Source organism: Copadichromis virginalis, linkage group LG15 (assembly GCF_057382275.1).
Source record: "Copadichromis virginalis isolate Kocher_CV1m ecotype Utaka linkage group LG15, C_Virginalis_male_GT1.1, whole genome shotgun sequence".
Classification (NCBI taxonomy): domain Eukaryota; kingdom Metazoa; phylum Chordata; class Actinopteri; order Cichliformes; family Cichlidae; genus Copadichromis; species Copadichromis virginalis.
Window position 1 is genome coordinate 29,927,940 of NC_140632.1, and position 17,913 is coordinate 29,945,852.

A 17,913-nucleotide genomic window follows, 5' to 3' on the forward strand; every position below is an offset into this window, starting at 1 on the left:
AACACAGGCACATATGCACCAAGGTTACAAGTTTTCCAAGACTGATAGATGCAACATATGGCTGTGGGTGTTCTAGTCTATCCTTACATCCTACAGAAGACCAAGCATGGCCAAAAGATCAGCAAAAATACTGGTGGCCAGCAGTGCTAGCCCTCAGCCTCCTCGCACATATGGTAATAGTTTGAAAATCCTTCTTGAGTTATTATGTTCAAGATTTTTAGTAAAGTTGAGCCCTGAATTACACCGAGTAAGCCTCAAGTGGCCATTAGAAGAACTGCAGGTTTCTTCCACACTGGCTTCATTTTTCACCAGCAGCTGTTTCACAAGACTGACTCACCTTTGAAACTCCACATTAGTTTTCTTTCTCTCCTTTTTAGGCCGTTGCCCACATCAGACAGCCATGTTACTTCAAACATAACTATTAACACATACTACCATTGTTTTTGCCACAACATGGAAAATATAGCAGGCAAATTTTGACTCTACACTCAGTGACCATCCTGCAGTTTCAGACAAACATGTTAAGCAACTGAACTCCAGGCCAGACAGTAGACTTACTTCCTCATAATCCCATAACAGACAACAAATAGCAGAAATCAGCACAGATTGTGTGTTTGAAGGTAACTCAAACACACTTAAATTGAAAAGAAAATGTCAAACAGCTCATGGAAACAGTCTAAAGCCTTGGTCTAACTTGTCCAGTTCAGTTATTACACCACATCACAAGAGCTGAAAAAAAAAAAGCGAGGAGAAAGGTCAAACATATCCCTTTGACTCCCAGATCCCAGATCAGCCCTGGCTGCTGCACATAAGGAAGTTCAGATGGCTTATTTACATGTTCTCTTCCTTACTGGTCATAGAGGGTTTTTTTCTCTCCCCCTTTTTTTTCTCAGCAGCCTTTACTTCCTCCAGTGAGTAATAAGAGCAGCTTCACACAGACCAGTGGTTTTGTCTATGTAAGTCACTCATTGAGAGCAGATCCCACACACACACAGAGGGAAAGAGATTAATGCTGCGAGCCACTACCTGCTGAATCTGTAAGTGTGAACTCAAAGTCTGACTGCTGTTTGTGCTGAATGTGAGCTGAGGGTGCAGTCTTGTCATGTGTAGCTCTGTGTCAGGTCCAGACCGTGCGGTCTGCCCTGAGCACAGAGGTTGTGGGAGATAGTGTGGCTTTTTCAGAAAACAGTGCTAGGAGCTTGCAGTTTACCAAGTGATCAGCAGAGGATGTGGTCTGCTGCAGGCTGCAGCAGGCCTGTGCAGACTGCAGCCCCTTGCTGACAGTACTGTAGGTGGTGTCAGATGAAAACAGCTTCTCCTTTACAGATATTTGTGGAATGTTGGTTCTGGTGAGATAATAATAGCTTTTATAGGTCGAACAATCTTCTTAGAGATGAAACGATTGTTAGATTGCTTTTTGTTTGCTTTTTGTTTGCTTTGTTCTTTCTTCCTCATACCTGAAATGTTTCGTTAACACACGGAGGGCAGTACAGTAATCAGCTCATCCTGCGTTGCACAAAAGTGCGATGGCGTATAGGCTGAAGGGTCAGTGACACTTCCTCACAGCGGTTTCGTGTGTGAGAACATTGTGAAGGTCTCCTACTCGAAATAGCTCTGTCTTTGTGGGAGGACAAACAGAAGAAGTGGGCTGAGTCATTCAGCAGTATTTTTTCTTCACCTCTACACTCACTGTGATCTGTGTTTGGACCTGAAGCGCAAGAGGGGGTTTTCCAGAGAGCGCAACAGCACGCGGGTGGAATGGGAGAGGCCGCTCACATCAGTTCCATTCATTCATGATTTGGCAGAGCAGGGTGTGACTGTAGGTAAAATTAGAGCTGTGATCAGTGCAGACCCTTTGCTTCCTCTCCTAGTGTGTGTGTGTGTGTGTGTGTGTGTGTGTGTGTGTGGAGGAGAGACAGAGAAAGGGGCTTTCTTAGCCAGCATGACGTCAGTGAAGCGTTCGCAGTCATGAGGTTGTGGTAACCAGAGCAGATTCTATCAACCACAGTCAATTTGTCTGAAAACCCCTGTGAGACCGCAGCTGCGCTTCCTGTGTTTATACCGACACTCTCTGTCTCCACCCCTCGCCCTTCTCCTCTCCTCCTCCTCCTCTTTTGACACTTGTCAACTGTTCCAAAACACAGGCTGTCTCCGTGGAAACGCCGATGAGCCACAATAAGGAGGCGAAGAGTAGGATTCCCCAGCCAGACGGTCCCGAGCGCGCAAAGGAGGAGGAGAGGAGCCACTCTGATTCGCTGGCAACCATGGACGCCAAAGTGGAGCGCTTTCTCAAGTTAGGATACTCTTACAGCGACATCCTCAGGGTACTGGAGAGCCTCCGGCACGACGCCCAGACCAATGACATCTTGGAGGAGCTGATAAAGACGTGCCACACTCGCACCCACAACAACAGGAGCGTGCCAAACAGCCCCAAGCTGGTGCCCAGAGGCTGCAGCCCCAGCCCCACCCAAGCCAGACCGGGACCGGACAGAGAAGCGGCAGCTGGATTCAGACCGGTGGTTATAGACGGCAGCAACGTGGCCATGAGGTGAGTCAGCACATGACATTCGCTTTATGTATGCTTATGCATTAAGTACAGTGGAAGGAGTCCTCCAGTTACAGTGCACTACAGTAACTTCATACTTCTTCATATCAGAGTAACCGTGTCTGTCAGGTGTTAGGCGGAGTGGGTGGGGGTGAAACGCAATGAATACATCTTATCTGAGCTTCTCAACATCCACCCGTAAAGTTTTAATTGAATGTTCGCCTCTCTGAAATGGAGCTGATCTTACAGAACAAGTGTGTAAGAGTGTTGATTTGAAAGGTAACATCTGAGAGCGAAGTTAACTCTAACCCCAAGTTTGTGCCACAGACCCGATGGGTGTTAGGCAGCTGTTCACAACTGTACCGAAGCCCTTCGCTCAGTTTATTCATCAGACAGGCACGAAGGCACAAGGAAGCAAACCGTTTTTTCACAGCAAAGAAAACACGCTTCGTCACTTCCTGGAAAAAACAAAACAAAAAACACTTGTTTGAGGCAGTAAAAAGAGCGGAGACGCGTTCCTCTCTGTGAGGCTGAATGAGGATAACTTTGGTTTAACTTTTCAATCTCTCACCAGAGGCTGTCTGTCTGTCTATGTCAGAACTTGTTTCAGTTCACAAATGTGATTGCAACACACTTCCTCTTTAAAGACGTGGGAAGTGAAAACATGATCTGAGCCGACACTTTTCTCCCTTTTGTTTTTTCACTCAATTCCAGATTATGTTCGTGCCCTGAAGGGCCTTTGACACAGTGACCATTCCACAGTGCGTTTTACTTGTCAGGTTTGAGCTCTTTAAGTGATGTTTGTATCGAGCGTGACTTGTTACACGTGTAGCACTGTACATTAACGCCATTTGATCTCACGGTTGGCATCTGCACCTCCACCCAAAGTAGATAACAAGGAAGTTTGGAGTGAAAAATGTTTTCGCTCGAATCAAAGACGGTATGGCATGAATTCAAAACAAAAAGCAAAGGAGCAATGTTTTCATAACGCATATTCCTGTAAGGACATGAAGTGAGCTGAAAGAGGAAGAGGGCTCAGATATTTACTGTCACTGCTTTATTCCCAGGTAAGATGGTGTAACTGTAGTCCAGCCTCAGGTGTGAAACCTCAGAGGCTGTGGGGGGTAGCTCTCATCGGTTTCCCTGTTTTGTTTCCCTTCTTCAGCTCTGAAGCTGACGTACAGTTTATCATGTTTAAGTGGAACTTGAGTGTCTCATGGGAAAAACAGACCCAGTTCCTGTCCTCAGTCATCAGAGCCTCTCACTGCTCTTTCTTCCTGATTAGTTTTTTGTGGCCATGTAAAGGAAATCAGTCAAAGGGATTTTACTGCTGCACTTTATTGAAACTGGATTACCTGTAATTACATTTTAGGCCCGACAGCTGCAGAAAAAACAAAAAAAAAGCACTAAGTAAAAAAAAACTCAACAAAAAAACAAAAACCTACTACTCCTACACATTGCCGTTCACACCGTGTTTTTGCAAGATTCTTGCAAAAACCCACATCTTTTTAGTTTTTTGATTGAAACACCCCCACATTCTTGGTTTGATAAATCTGTCATTTCTGAGCCCATACCTAGATTAATCATGACACGTCCCTTCATTCCCTCTTGACACAAAAAACATTATGCTCCAGCACATGTGACAAGTAATTCTTCACGTTTATCAAAAGAGAACGATTCACACATGAGAAATGTACAAAAAAAAAAATAAGACATGTTTATAACATTTTGGAGGTACGAACTGCTGATCTGGCAGCTCGGGTAAACTCATTACTCAGCAGACTGAGACTTTATCAGCAATACATGAGGATTTAAAGCTGCACGGATTTATATATCACCAATCTGAAAGACGCTCACAGTGACAAACCCACAGACAAACCATTTTTCACCCACTAGTTCCCCTCAGCTTTACAGAACACTTTAACCTGTTTTAGTTAATTATTAAGCTTGCAGCTTTAATGTTTACAGCAGCAGATGGCACTTTACACTGGAAACTGCTGCCAAACACCAGCACAGTCTGACACAGGCCAGAATCAAGTAGCTCAAGTGGCTTTTTACTTTTTCCTCTTATGTGATGTTTAAAAGATTCAGTAACTCCTATGCACAAGTTTATCAAAACTTAAACAACACCTCTTTACAACTGTAATAAAGTAGGTAATGAGTTGAATCAGAATACTGATTCATGAAAAATAGACCAATAATAAATAAATAAAAAGCATTAATTTTTTACATTCCTGCACTGTTTTTGGTTATAGTAGCCACAAATAAAAAAATTCATTTGTTCATTTATTCTTAAAAATCCACTTTTTTCATTTAAATTTCTAAAGTTAATTAGTTGCTTTTATTTTGTTCCCTTTAACTCACGAATGAACGTGCAGCCCTCTGGTCTCATTCGACTTCTCTGGGAGCTTAAACAAGACAGGAAATATCATTTTAAAGTGTCATCTGTGAGTCATCTGTAAAGTTATGCAAGGTAGATTAGCTAGATTATCTGGGATCCATAAACTAGCTCATGCCAAAAGCTTTATCTTTGTTACCTGTTGTATGCAAAGTATCTTGCCACTTCCTGATGATGAAAAGAAGGGGAACACCCACAAGCACACGCCTTATTCTTTTCCTGCAGGCAAAACGATCCAGTTTACTTCTTCTGAAGCCTTTTGACTTCATACAGTAGGTTTGTATTTCAGAGAATAAATGTTGAGCTGTTCCAAAGAATGAATGTTGAACTAGAACAAACACAAGTGTCGTGTTGTCTCAGGCTCTCCTGGCTAGGTGTGACAATGACCACAATTCAGCAGTGTAGTGAAATGTAACCTTATTCTGTTTTCCTCAAAATTTCACGATTAATACATTGCTGGAGAAGGCTGTTTGTTTTAAGCTTCCACTTTGTGAATTTTAAAACATTAATAAATGATCTCACAAATTCCACGTGAAGAGTCTCTCTTACGTTGAAAACGACTTATCTCTGTGCTTGTGCAATCATGAACTAGTGAACACTTGCAACATCATTAGTTTCCTGAAAAAGGGAGAAGCATGTGTGGGCAAAATGTGCACGTTAGCGCAAAAGAAGAAGCTCTCTGTTTTGTTTTTTCTTCTGTTGTTCACTCTGGTTTTTGTATGCGTTGTTTTTTTTTTGTAGCCACGGCAACAAGAAGGTGTTTTCGTGCCAGGGTCTCCAGCTGGCAGTAAACTGGTTTTGGGACAAAGGGATGCGCGACATCACTGTGTTCGTCCCCCTGTGGAGGAAGGAGCAGCCGAAGCCTGAGGCGCCCATCACAGGTAAGGTCACCTGACAGTGCTGTGCACTCAGCTCAGGTCAGCTGTGTTTGTCAAGTCTCCACTAATTATTCTTGTTCACTGATGAAAAAGTGCCTTTATAATTGAATCCTCCTGGTCAGGGTGAAGTAGAAGTGAAGCCTGATTAACTCACGCTTCAGTTATGATTCCATAATTACTTCAGCGTTTTGTTTGTCAGCATTTACATTCAAGATCCTCAATTTGATTACAGGGATTCTTGGCTCAGTAACCAGGAAGAAATGTCTTTCTATTAAAAGGGGGTTTTCCTTCCCACTTTTGCCAGGTGCTTACTTGGTTTATCCGGTTGTTGCAGTTTTCCCTTTTCCATTGTAAGGTCTTTACCTTACTACATAAAAGTGCCTTGAGGTGATGGTTGTTCGATTTGGCATTTGACATAAATAAAGCTGAATTGAATTTCCTCCTTTCCTGCTTCACACAGTGGGGTGTGTTATTCTGCCTATTATAAAGCTGCAGTCATTCATTTTATTTCTGTTAGGACCATGTGTCCATCCATTTTCTTCAGCTTATTCAATTCAGGGTTAGATAAAATCTGAATGTTATTCCTTTTGCAGTGGGTCTTTCTGTGCACAAACATAAAAAACACAAAAAAACCAGCAGAAGACTGCAGAGCAAAGCACATCAGTGACAACATATATAAGACTGATTATGTCAACAGACATGGATTCCAAAGGAGCTTGCAGTGGTAGTTGCAGCATACAGCATGCAGTACATAGAATGAATCTGCTTTAATGTGCCAAATGCAGTCTAATATTTCTAAATCCAGATGATACAGACTAGCAGAGCATTTAAATGGAGACAAGCAGCCACTGTGACAGTACACTCAGTGGTTTATTACACTGTCAATATAATGTATACTGATTAGTGGAACTTTAATCTGTGTTTACGTTACAGTTAAATCATGCCATTTGAATACTAGTACATCCTCAGCTCATATACTTTTGTAATTGTAAGTTTGGCTTACCAACAGTACTCCTGACTCAAATATAATCAAATACACAGAAGCTGCCTGAACGTCCTGCTGCCTGTGTGTGTGCACGTGTTATAAAGAAACCCAACCTGAAACTATGCTGGTCGACAAAGCAGGTTGTTTTTTGTAGTTCAGTGTAAAGCTGTAATGTAGTCTGAAGCACTTGTAAACAGTCAGAGTTTCCAGGCAGAAAAAGTGTGCTTCACAGGAAATGATGCATTTTTCTGTTAGAGAAGCAGTTCATTTAAATAAGCTGAAGAAAACAGTGCATGCCACTACACTGTGTGCCACACACTGTCTGGTCGGTTATTAGCAAAGCAATCACAAAAATGGTAAATGGACTGGTACTTAGTGCTTTTGCTATTACCACCCTCCTGAGCCACAGCTCGGAGGATTTGAAGGAAATAAAATCTTTATAAGTGTTCTTAACATGTACTTTGCCAGTGGGGCACATAACAGATGGCTGCTGGTAAATCCCTGTCCCTTCTTCCTGGCTGTTAGAGTCATCTTGTTTGGCAGCTGGTGGCTTCCAATGGAGCCCATCCAATAGTTATGACCTCGTTTCATTGTGAAAAGCAGGTATTGAACCCATAGAGCCTCCTTAAACAATGAGGAAGTGTAAGCATGAAAACTGAAATCCTACACGTCGTTCATGTCCAATCATGTCCAATCATGTCGGCTAAAAATAGCTGCTTTCCGGAAAGCTGCAGTCAGCTTTTATTGCCATTATCAGTGTCAGGTAAAAAAAATCCACAAATTGTTTCTTCCTGGTGTGATGTTTACTGTAAAAACAAAGAGACTGAGAAAAGATTAAAAGCTCACATGGAGTACAAGGTGCCTCAGTCACCTGCCTGAATAAATGTCTCGTATCTGTCAAGGACGTTACCACACATCATTTAAAGTAATCTCTAACCTGTATAATATTTGTCCCATAGATCAACATATTCTCCACGAGTTGGAGAGGAGGAAGATCCTGGTGTACACGCCATCCCGCTGCGTAAACGGGAAGAGGGTGGTGTGCTATGATGACCGCTACATAGTCAAGCTGGCCTTTGACTCAGATGGCATCATCGTGTCCAATGACAACTACCGCGACCTGCAGACAGAGAACCTCCAGTGGAAGAAATTCATAGAGGAGAGGCTGCTGATGTACACATTCGCCAATGACAAGTAAGGCTTCTTAAGGGGCAGGTTGAAGGGGGTTACTTGTTTTGCATGGCTGATTGGGGGTGATTTGCCCCACTATTGGACCATGTGTTCAGCTAGACTAACTGCAACTCTGTGCCGGTGCAGGTTCATGCCTCCAGATGATCCTCTGGGCAGGAATGGTCCCACTATTGATGATTTTCTGAGAAAGAAGCCACGCACCCCAGAAAACAAGCTGCAGCATTGTCCATATGGTTAGTACGGTCTATTTGAACAGACAGCTCATGTTACACTTCCTTGTGCTCCTCTAAAGATAAGAAAATATATATACAATCAATGGAACTTCTGTGTAAATAGAGGTTTGTTTTCTGAGCAGATACCATTTCAAGTTCAGTCACCAGGGATACACCCACACACTGCTGTTAAGCAAACATGACAGTAAGCAAATATGATGCATTTCTTGCATCAGAAGATTCCCACCAGCATTTCCTGTCCAAACTTCAGCACACACAGCAGAGGACCAGTGCATACAAACAGGTCGTTTTACACTAGTATCATGAGTATTTATGTTTAAAAGTAGCTGATCTAAGGAGCTTAGAAAGAAAAAAAAAAAAAAGCATCTGGACTTCTTTAAGTTGCTTGAAGCCATTTCACCTCTCATCCAAGAAGCTTCTTCAGTTCTAGGGACTGAAGAAGCTTCTCGGATGAGAGGTGAAACATCTTCAAGCAACTGAAAGAAGTCCAGATGCTTTTCTTTCTAAGCTCCTTAGACTATGATGACCTGGATGACTGAGAACCTTTACAGACAATAGTAACTGATAAAGCTAATTTTACTTTGAAGAAGACATTCTGCTTTAAGCAGTGAGTAGCTTTGCATAATTCCAAGTTCAAAAATAATTCTCAGTCCCTACAAGACGATTAACCCCAACAATCAAATGACCCTCTTTCCTTCCCACTGTTGCCAAAGTGCTCAAAAACTCAATTTTAACAGGAAGAAAACCAGCAAAACCAGGCTCAGTGAGAGGCGGCTATCTGCCAAGACCAGTTGGGGGTGATGGGAGGGAAACAGGACGAAATAGTTAGAAATTAATAATAACTAATGATTAAATATAGAATGGTAGCGGTGGTAATTCACCCTATAATTGATAAAAATGACCTTGAAATCCAAATAAGTCATCCACCACTGTTGAGGTGAACAGCTCATTCATTTGGTAGTTGATATAATTCAGTGAGGGCCACAGGTTCAGTTCACGTCTACTTTTGTATATGGAATTTTCTCCAATATGGCACAACCAAATGGAAAGTTTATGACATACTCCGGTTTCTGGGAATGTGCCTGTGTCTAAAATACAGCCTTAAATCTGGTGTGGAGTTTAATAACTGTAATCACCAGCATGTAAAATAGTTTGAAACTTGAGTAAACCTTCCCCCCTCCAGAAAAAACAGTAAAGCCCAGACTTTCTGACTGCGAAGTAGTAAATGTGGGAAATGCTGGAGATAAACCCAGACTGACCACAGTGTATTCCTGACATTATCTCAATATTTCATAAGAATAGAATGATTTTTCAGCCCACAGAGGAAGTATAAAGTCTCCAGATGTCATTACAAAACTCAGATTTCAACACATCACAACCTTTTTTTAATGACTGGTACAGTTTTTTGTTTAAAAAAAAAAAGTAAGGTTGTTAAATGTTGAAATCATGTGCTTTATGGCCAACAAATGAGGAGAAACTGAGCCAGTAGGGGGCTCTGGCTTCACTTGTCTGCGCTCATTCAGCAGTGACTTTTCAACTGGAGAATTTGAAATTTGTGGAAGGCCCTGATCTCTCAGGAAGAGCTTAGCTGAGGAGTCAGTCAGTGACTGGACTTAAAGACATCCATTTATAAGACAGCTACAAAGTGCCCTACACTGTGAGTGCCAAAGAAACAAAGAGAGCAGATGATTTGTTTGTAATTCTAGTGGCTTTTACACACATCCTGAGCTAAAGTTTAGCTTGTAGTGGCCCAGACACAATTTCTAATTTTGGGAATTTGTATTTTTGTCTTTTAGGAAAGAAATGCACTTATGGAGTAAAGTGTAAGTTCTACCATCCAGAGAGGGCCAACCAGTCCCAGTTGTCAGTGGCTGATGAGCTGAGGGCCCTAAGAGACAGAGACAGAGCCAAGAACATCTCCCCTGCTGCATATCAGCAGGAGCACAGGTACATCTCCACCCCTCCACCTCTGGGCATAGATGAGCTGTCACACAGGGCTTCGCCAGGGGAGCAGTCCATCTGTCAGAGGGACACCAGCAGCCCGAGAAACCAAATGAACTCAAGTCTCCAACACTGCCCGAGCCCAGATATAGATGAAGCCTTCAGCTCCATGGACAGCTCTCTGTCCAGGCTCTATATCCATGACATGGCCTACAGCAGGGAGCAACCTGTGCACAGCTGCAGCAGCGGGGTGGCCAGCTACAGCCTGAGTCAAGATGAGTACTCTGGGTCTTATGGTGGCAACGCCCCGAGGATCTGCCTGAACGGGGGTTACTACGCTCAGCCAAATGGACTGGCATCGCGTGAGCCCCCCACGTGCAGTCAATGCAGGTGCTGTCACCAGCAGACCAGACTATCCCCAAACAGCCACCAGCAGCAGCACCACCACCACCTCCAGCAGCATGGATGGAGCTCATGTCCAGCTCTACCACCACATAATGGGGAGCTTCCCTCTCAATTTGCAGAGAAGCAGTACTACAGACAGCCCTCCCACAGACAGACCCACAGCTTGCCCAGGGACCCATGGGTGCAGGGCAGCCTGTCTGACCCTAGGCTGAGCAGTGGGGCTAAGAGCCCATTGAGCGAGCGGAGGAAGGCTCTGAGGATCCAGCTTAGCACCCTATTCCCCCAGAACATGGTAGAGCAAGTCATGAATGCTTACCCGCACGTGTCTGACATGTCTGAACTGATTTCTCTCATCCAGAACTACAGAGCGAGCCACTTCAGTTTCTAGATCCCAAGGATTTTTTTTTTTTTTTACATTTCTTCAAACCGAGCCCATGTTGGAGTTCTCAATTCAAAAGAAAAGTGAAAACTGAAGAACGAGAGCACTTCTCGAAATTACTGTGAATTCATTATGACAGTTTGTACTGTGCAAAATGATTTGTCTTGCTTGAACATGATGCAAACTTACCCTTCATTTGAAGCATTACAAAGTGACACGATCTGCAGAAAATGTAGCAGATTGAATGCTCTCTCTTTATCCTAGTGTAAAAGTGCAATGCACTAAGCTCCATACAAGCTACTTATTGTAGCCTGAAAATTTTTTGTTTTAAATAAAAGCAGCATGTGTTGTTTTCCCATGTTGCCTCAAAGTGAGGAACGCTATATTCTATATTTCTGTAAAGAATGTCATTGATCTATTTTTAATATGAATTCGAATGCCTTGTTTTTGCTGAGAAATAAAAGCGCTCAAACCACATTACCACTGGGTAATTTTCTATTTGAAACTGTGCTTATAGATGTGAAGCTAAGGTGAAATTTCAATGCCATTAATGTCATTAAAAAAAGAAAAGAAAAAAAAGACAGCCATTGCTCTCTGATGGTAGTTTTAGTAGAGCAGCTTTGCATGATTTACAGTTCAAAATGATCCTTATTTTGGTGCATGCCATCAATCTGAAACAAGCTGTTTACACCTAGGGCTGCATCAGAGAAACAAACATAGCTTCTGGATCTGAAAAGTAAAGTCTGTACAGAAGTGCCACCACCCTGCGTACATCTCCTCCAGCTGAGCTTTTTGCTCAGTGATTTGTGTACATACACCGATTTCACGATTTTAAACTCTGGCCATACTGGAACAGTACAGAACAGCAAATAAGGAACAGCAGAGTACGTCTACTTTAAAGTGAGCCCGCTGTTCAACCAGTAATGACGCTGCAGACGTTTTCCTTCACACGTCAAGCACATGCATGTTCCTCCCGAGACACGGGCTTCTGAGCCTCTTTTTAAACCTGTGTGACATTTTGTTTTGTGTTTAATGTACCGTTGCATTTCCCAGAAAGCTGTTGACTTACAAAAGACTGGACGAAATACAAGGAAGCAGGAAATAAACCAAGAGGAGGCCAGAGTGCTCTCTGACATGTGAGCACTTTTGCAATATCTTTCTTCCTTGTTTTTTAAGGGCTGACATAAAAGGTCCATAGGCCATGGCCATAAAAATGCAGGTAGTAGATAACACGATGAAACGCTGAAATGTGATAATAAAGATAAAGCTGGAAATTATTGCTTCATTTTGCTATATTAGGCAATTTTGAAAAAGACTGTATCATAAATTTCTTTTTATCTAACCATCTGCAGGGAAACAATCTCCCAGCCAACCTGTACACTGAGCTATACTGCCATCTAGTGGACAGAACATTCAGAACATGACAGAAGCGGCACAAACATTCTGAATAGATTTTTTTTTTAATTTTTACAAATAACTTATCTGTTACAAAGACAGTTTTCCCAGCTAAAATCAAAAAACACTTTAGATGTCCAAATTATTTTTTTTTCATGTATTAAAACATGAATAAACTGCCTCTTCACACCAAGGTGCAGATAAAGCTGAAAACTGGTTTTTGGGGGTTGGAAAAAGAAAAAAGTATGACATTAAGTGCTTAAGAGACAAGAATTCATTTATAAATTCATAAATCAGTGAGTTAAAGTCATAGGAAATTTTAGGGGTTTTTAAAAAAAACAAACAAACAAACTTGGATGTGACAGGGCAGGTTATTAATACAAAGGCACTAATGCAAGCCATTGTTTCACATAATCCACAGTTCCACAGTGAAACATGACAGGAAGTACATTTTAGAAAAACCCTCTGCAATAAAAGCTTAGGAGGATGAACTGCTCCAAAGCAAAGTGTGCAGAATAGACAGTTTGTTTTGCCTCAACTGCTCCCAACACGCAACAATCCTGACTGTAAGGCACAGGAACACCTTTAACAGAAATATATTCACTTTGACCTTTGGTACCTAACAAAAAGCCAATTCAGGCACACAGCAACATGGAAACTGTTCCAGGAGCACTTTGACATGGTTCTTGATTGCACTGGAGAGTGAGTGTCTCTTTGCACTGAGGTGTCGTTGTCCTCCAAACATCAAAACTACATTCCAGTTGTCAGATAAGATGGCAGTTTGTTATTTACCCCTTCCCTCCCCTCTCCAAACCCACCCCCAACAGTCCCGAACGTAATTGGTGTCCTGGAAAACAAAAACACACACTCACGCTTACACTCGCACGCACACACATACACTCACAAAACAGGAAAAAAACAAAAACAAAAACAAGACGCCTCCATCGCCTTCCACTTTTGCTGCATCTGCAGATCATACACAGGAACCTCAGCAATGACGCGGGCGATGAACGGGCCGGGCAGACGTAGCTTCATGATGACTGCGAGGGGTTTGAACAGCTCCACTCCTCTCCTTCTGCAAGGCTTCAACTCTCACAGAAATCAAAGCTTAAAAAGGGGGCACGGTGCTTATTTGGTTGAAAGAAGGGAATCAAAACAAGTTAATAAAAGTCTATAAAGCTATACTTACAGGAAATACAAGTGATTCATAGTGTGAGGAAGAACGGTTTTAAAAGGCACATTCTAAAATTATGTACAGTAAAAAGCTTGAGGGGAGTTTCTGCCTCCGTGTTCTGTACACAAACCATGCAACCGTTTTTTGTTTCGCGTTTTGGTAACTCACGATCAGAGACACAGAGAATGGCGCTGAGGAAAGTAGGCATGTTTGAGTGACAGCAACACTGGCGGTTCCTCCTTTGGCATCCACTACAAACAGCAAACAAACTTTAAAGTCCACGAGTTCCCTTCAAGTGGAGAACGGTGGCTCAACATAGTTCCCACCCCCCCTTCCCCAGTCATGCCACCACCACAGAAGAAGAAGAAAAGGGACAAAAAAAAAAGAAAAATCAGCAAAAGGCACATCTGTGTTGAGTGTGCATGTGTGCAATCACGCTGCAGGGCCACGCTTGTAATACTGTGAAGTGGGAGCAGCGAGGTATCCCCAGGGTGTAAAGTGTCACCTGTCGAGCAAGGGATGTGTGGAGAACGGGACCCCACACAATGCCAGTCTCTAAGGTGAGGTATCATCCGACTCTGCCAGCCTATATTAAGAAACGCAAGCTGTAAACACCATCCAGTCAAGCCTTCAATGGACAGTGTTCTACAAGCCTATAGAGAGGAGAAGAAAATAACAAAACAAAACAAAAAAACAAAAACAAACGGGCTGCACGGTGTACGAGGACTATGCCCTGTCCCGCTTTTCATACATCTAGGAAGTAACAGACAGAGCCCCGGTCTGTTCTAATCTGCTAGAAGACAGGCGGGCAGAGGAAGGGGCAGCGCGTCGCAGCCTTGTTGGCTCAGAAGTTCCGCGGGAAATCGCACTGTTCACAGCGGATCAGGGCAGGGTGATTGAGGAAGGTGCAGGCTGTGCAGCTCCACTGCGTCCCCTCGTCCTCCTGGTCTGTGATGGGCTTCACACTCTTACTGCCCGTGTCTGAGAAGGAGAAGAGGAGTCGAGTGAGGGATGGGACAGATGTAACATCACAAGCATAAGAATGCATTTATCAGCACTTAAATGTAATATTCTGATAGTGCCTTGGTGTCAAGGAGAAGAGTCTCTAAAAGGCTGCCACTTCAACAAGCAGATCAGATGATGAAATAACAACAGCGTCCACTGTGTCCGTTTCATATTTGGAAACCCTCCTTTTTCATTTTTCAAAGTTTTGTAAGCTCACCAGTTTAAAAGACAGCCAGTTTATCAAAGAACCGATACTTCATGGGATTCGGTTTCCATAGCTTTGATTTGACTGATGAGCCAAATATCACCACCGGTCTAATGGCAAATATGAGGCCAATATGTATCTCTTGTGACACATCAACTATGTGTAAGCTAAATGTTCAGAGACTGTGTGAAAAAGAGCTAAAATACTTTAAAACTCATTTATAGAAGACATTTTTTACTCTGTAAGAAACACCCCCCCCCCAAGGAAGACTGAAAGACAGGCTGATTCCAATATTTTCTCAAACACTTATTCCAAACAACACCTATCTGGAGTTTCGAAAGTTTTGCAAATACCATAAATGAGGGTATGCTATTTGAACATGCATCACAGGGGCTTAGAAATCTGTTAAGCATGCAAAAGAAGTGCATACTCGATAGAAACAGGACTGAGAAGAACCACACAACCATTCCACTATGAGGTGTCAGTATTTACACACCCTCTGCTGTGTGGTCCAGCTACAATACAGACATGCACATCAACACGAGGAGAAGTGTAGTGCACTGACTCCTGACCACATGCCGGCTTTAACCTTAGGACAAGGGTGTCAAACTCCAGTCCTCGAGGGCCAGTATCCTGCTTATTTTTGAGATATCCCTGCACTACCTGCTGCTGATTAGCTGGATCAGGTGTGCTTTCCCAATAAGAAGCTACAAGGGCAGATTAGGTGGAAAATAAGCAGGACAGCCGCCCTCCAGGCCTGGAGTTCGACACATGTGCCTTATGATATCAGGGGTGGTGGCCAGTGCAATGAGAAACGTCAGACATGCAACCTTTTTTAAACTTACCAATAGATAAAGTACCTTTGGGTTTGGGTGGGACAGGACCGAGGAATCCAATGTTGTCGTAAAAGTTATGGATTGCACCGGGATTAAAGTGTGGTCCTGTACACAAAATGAAGGAGAATGGAACCAAGCCTTTCCCACACATTTCACCGCGTGTTGTATTTGTATAACTATGCACGTGACAAATAAAGAATCTTGAATCTTAAGGGACAGTATTGCAAAGGTATGATGTACTATTAGCATTAGGCACTAGAGAGGTCCTGAGGTACTTCCTAGCAGGGAGATCCCCTGACAACGACCTTCAAAGCATCTTTTCTGCACCACCAATAAGAAAGCTACAAGGTAAAAACAGCAAACCATTATAAACTATAAAAACAGCTAACTAACAGCCAGCTCTTGCAGGAATGGCTACAACATTTCCCATTTCACCCATAAAATGCTAGAATTCTGCTAATGCGTGCTGTTTGGGAAGAATTTACATTTAGAGAGCACACACACTATGAGTTAAATCAACAGAAACCTACACATTTGAGATACACTCATCAGGGCTCCATTCATTCTGGGTTATCTGATGAGCAGCAAAAGCTGAAACAAGGAGTCCAGAGAATGGGAGTTTGAATGTTTAAGATATCTAATTCATATCTAGACTTGCATGGCAGCCACTGGATGAGTAACAAGGGGTTGAAGCTGACTCCACAAGCTCAACAGGTTCCCCTATGGAAACTGAGTCTTACTTCCTCTAGATAGATCTTGTTAACTGAGTCAGTTTAAAAATTTAGGGAGGGGCAAAAAATCTCACTGCTATTATATCAAGTTGTGTGTGTAATTATTGAATGCCAAAAATGTAGCTAAAGTTCAAATTCAAATAATTAGCCTGCCTTGCTCCGAAAACGCAAAATATAATTTCTTCCAGGAGTTATAGGTAATCTTCTTTTTTTACATCACACATGAACAAAGGTTGCAAACAATACATAGCATGGAGGACACTAACAGCAAGTCAGTTTTACAGTCTTGCAACACCAAAAACTTTTATTTGTATCTTTGTTTCTATGTTTTTTCCCCCTTACTGCAAACTGTGGTCAAGTGAGTATAGGACAGGCAATCGCTGTCAGCAGATACCTAAAGCAAAGGTATCAGTATTGTATCCAAACTGCATTCAGTGCGATCAGTGCACCCCTACATTTAAAAACCATTTGGATCCATTCATCTTGATGGAGCTTTTTCATCAAGATGAATCCGTCTCTGAATAGCAGCTAAAATAATAAGGATATCTATGGAAGTGCCATGTATGATTTGCAACAAAGGCCTAATTCACTGAAATTAATAAATACATCAAAATTTCACTGTTTTTTAACAGTCGGTAATACCTTAACAAAAATGATTCTGTGTTGTGATTTAAAAAATAAAAAAAAAAAATCCCCAAGGATTATTTATGCCTTCCTTTTCACCTGTGCAGACCTGTTAGGCAGCGGCAGTGATCTGTCGGTAGTGGAGTGCTGCCAGGGGACCAATAAATCCCTTGTTACCCACCAGCTACAGGATGCAATTCAGGAAGAACTGGTAGTTAGCAGCACAATGGTAGCACTTTGGCTGCATGTGTCAAGAGGATGTGAGGAGGCCAGAGTGATGTGCTATTGCTGCCAGGCCTCAATCTGATCTGGCCTGCTTCATTTAATGACTTACTGTTGGCTTTATAATCTGAAAATACACGCAGATACAAATAAATCAGAGATGGTGAGTCAGGCTCGTACCTTTTGTTTGAAGAAGATCAATTTCTTTGCTGAGGCAGTCTATATCAATCTGCAATGACCTGTTTTGGGATCGCAACTGCTTCATTTCATCAATCTGAAAGGGAAAAAAAGAAAGGGTTCAGACACGTAGCTTCAAATGTAGGTAGCTTGGAGTCAGTGACCTGTGACCGTGTCACGAGGAGAGCTGTTCCACTCTCCTCAGTAAACAACACTGAACCAAAGAGTTCCTGAGCTCAGACCACCATCCAATTAACCTTCTTCAGCTACTTTCTCCCCCACTCTGTTGACTCAACCCGATGAAAACAGCTGACTCGACATAAAGCAGAAAGCACTGCTCTTTCTAAACCCGCAATATTACAACAAAAATCATAGACGTAAATGCAACAGCGATGGTGGATGTGCAGAAAATAAGAAGGGGTGTTTTCTTTTTTCTGAAAGTAGCTGCACAGCTCTAAAATGAACTGCAAAGTGAATCAGACAAAGTGTGTGCGCTATCAGCCAAATCATAAATGGACCCTGTAATCAACATATTTTCAGGGTGTAGGAGAACTGATGTGAATGGCAATATGACCCAGATAATGTGGTT

General features: G+C 42.5%; 2 protein-coding genes across 6 annotated transcripts in view; one reads left to right on the plus strand and one right to left on the minus strand.

Annotated features, from left to right (window-relative positions):
• The first annotated feature begins 950 nt into the window (after positions 1-950).
• LOC146692702 (putative ribonuclease ZC3H12D) lies at positions 951-11,432 on the plus strand. Its single transcript, XM_085432879.1, has 6 exons — positions 951-1,037; positions 2,145-2,548; positions 5,685-5,824; positions 7,766-8,000; positions 8,124-8,230; positions 10,027-11,432. Exons 2-6 carry the CDS (start codon positions 2,166-2,168, stop codon positions 10,962-10,964), a joined length of 1,803 nt encoding a protein of 600 aa, XP_085289005.1. The 5' UTR covers positions 951-1,037; positions 2,145-2,165; the 3' UTR covers positions 10,965-11,432.
• Positions 11,433-12,392: 960 nt separating this feature from the next.
• Positions 12,393-17,913, minus strand: part of tab2 (TGF-beta activated kinase 1 (MAP3K7) binding protein 2) — a 43,991-nt gene continuing 38,470 nt past the window's right edge. For 3 of the 5 annotated variants that reach the window (XM_085432873.1, XM_085432872.1, XM_085432874.1), the window contains 3 exons: positions 17,328-17,421; positions 15,580-15,675; positions 12,393-14,505 (listed from right to left, as the gene is read on the minus strand). In XM_085432873.1, the coding sequence (XP_085288999.1) occupies positions 14,369-14,505; positions 15,580-15,675; positions 17,328-17,421 (327 nt within the window). In that variant the 3' untranslated portion in view covers positions 12,393-14,368. The remainder of the gene's footprint in view (positions 14,506-15,579; positions 15,676-17,327; positions 17,422-17,913) is intronic. The other 2 variants (XM_085432875.1, XM_085432878.1) reach the window with 2 other exon arrangements.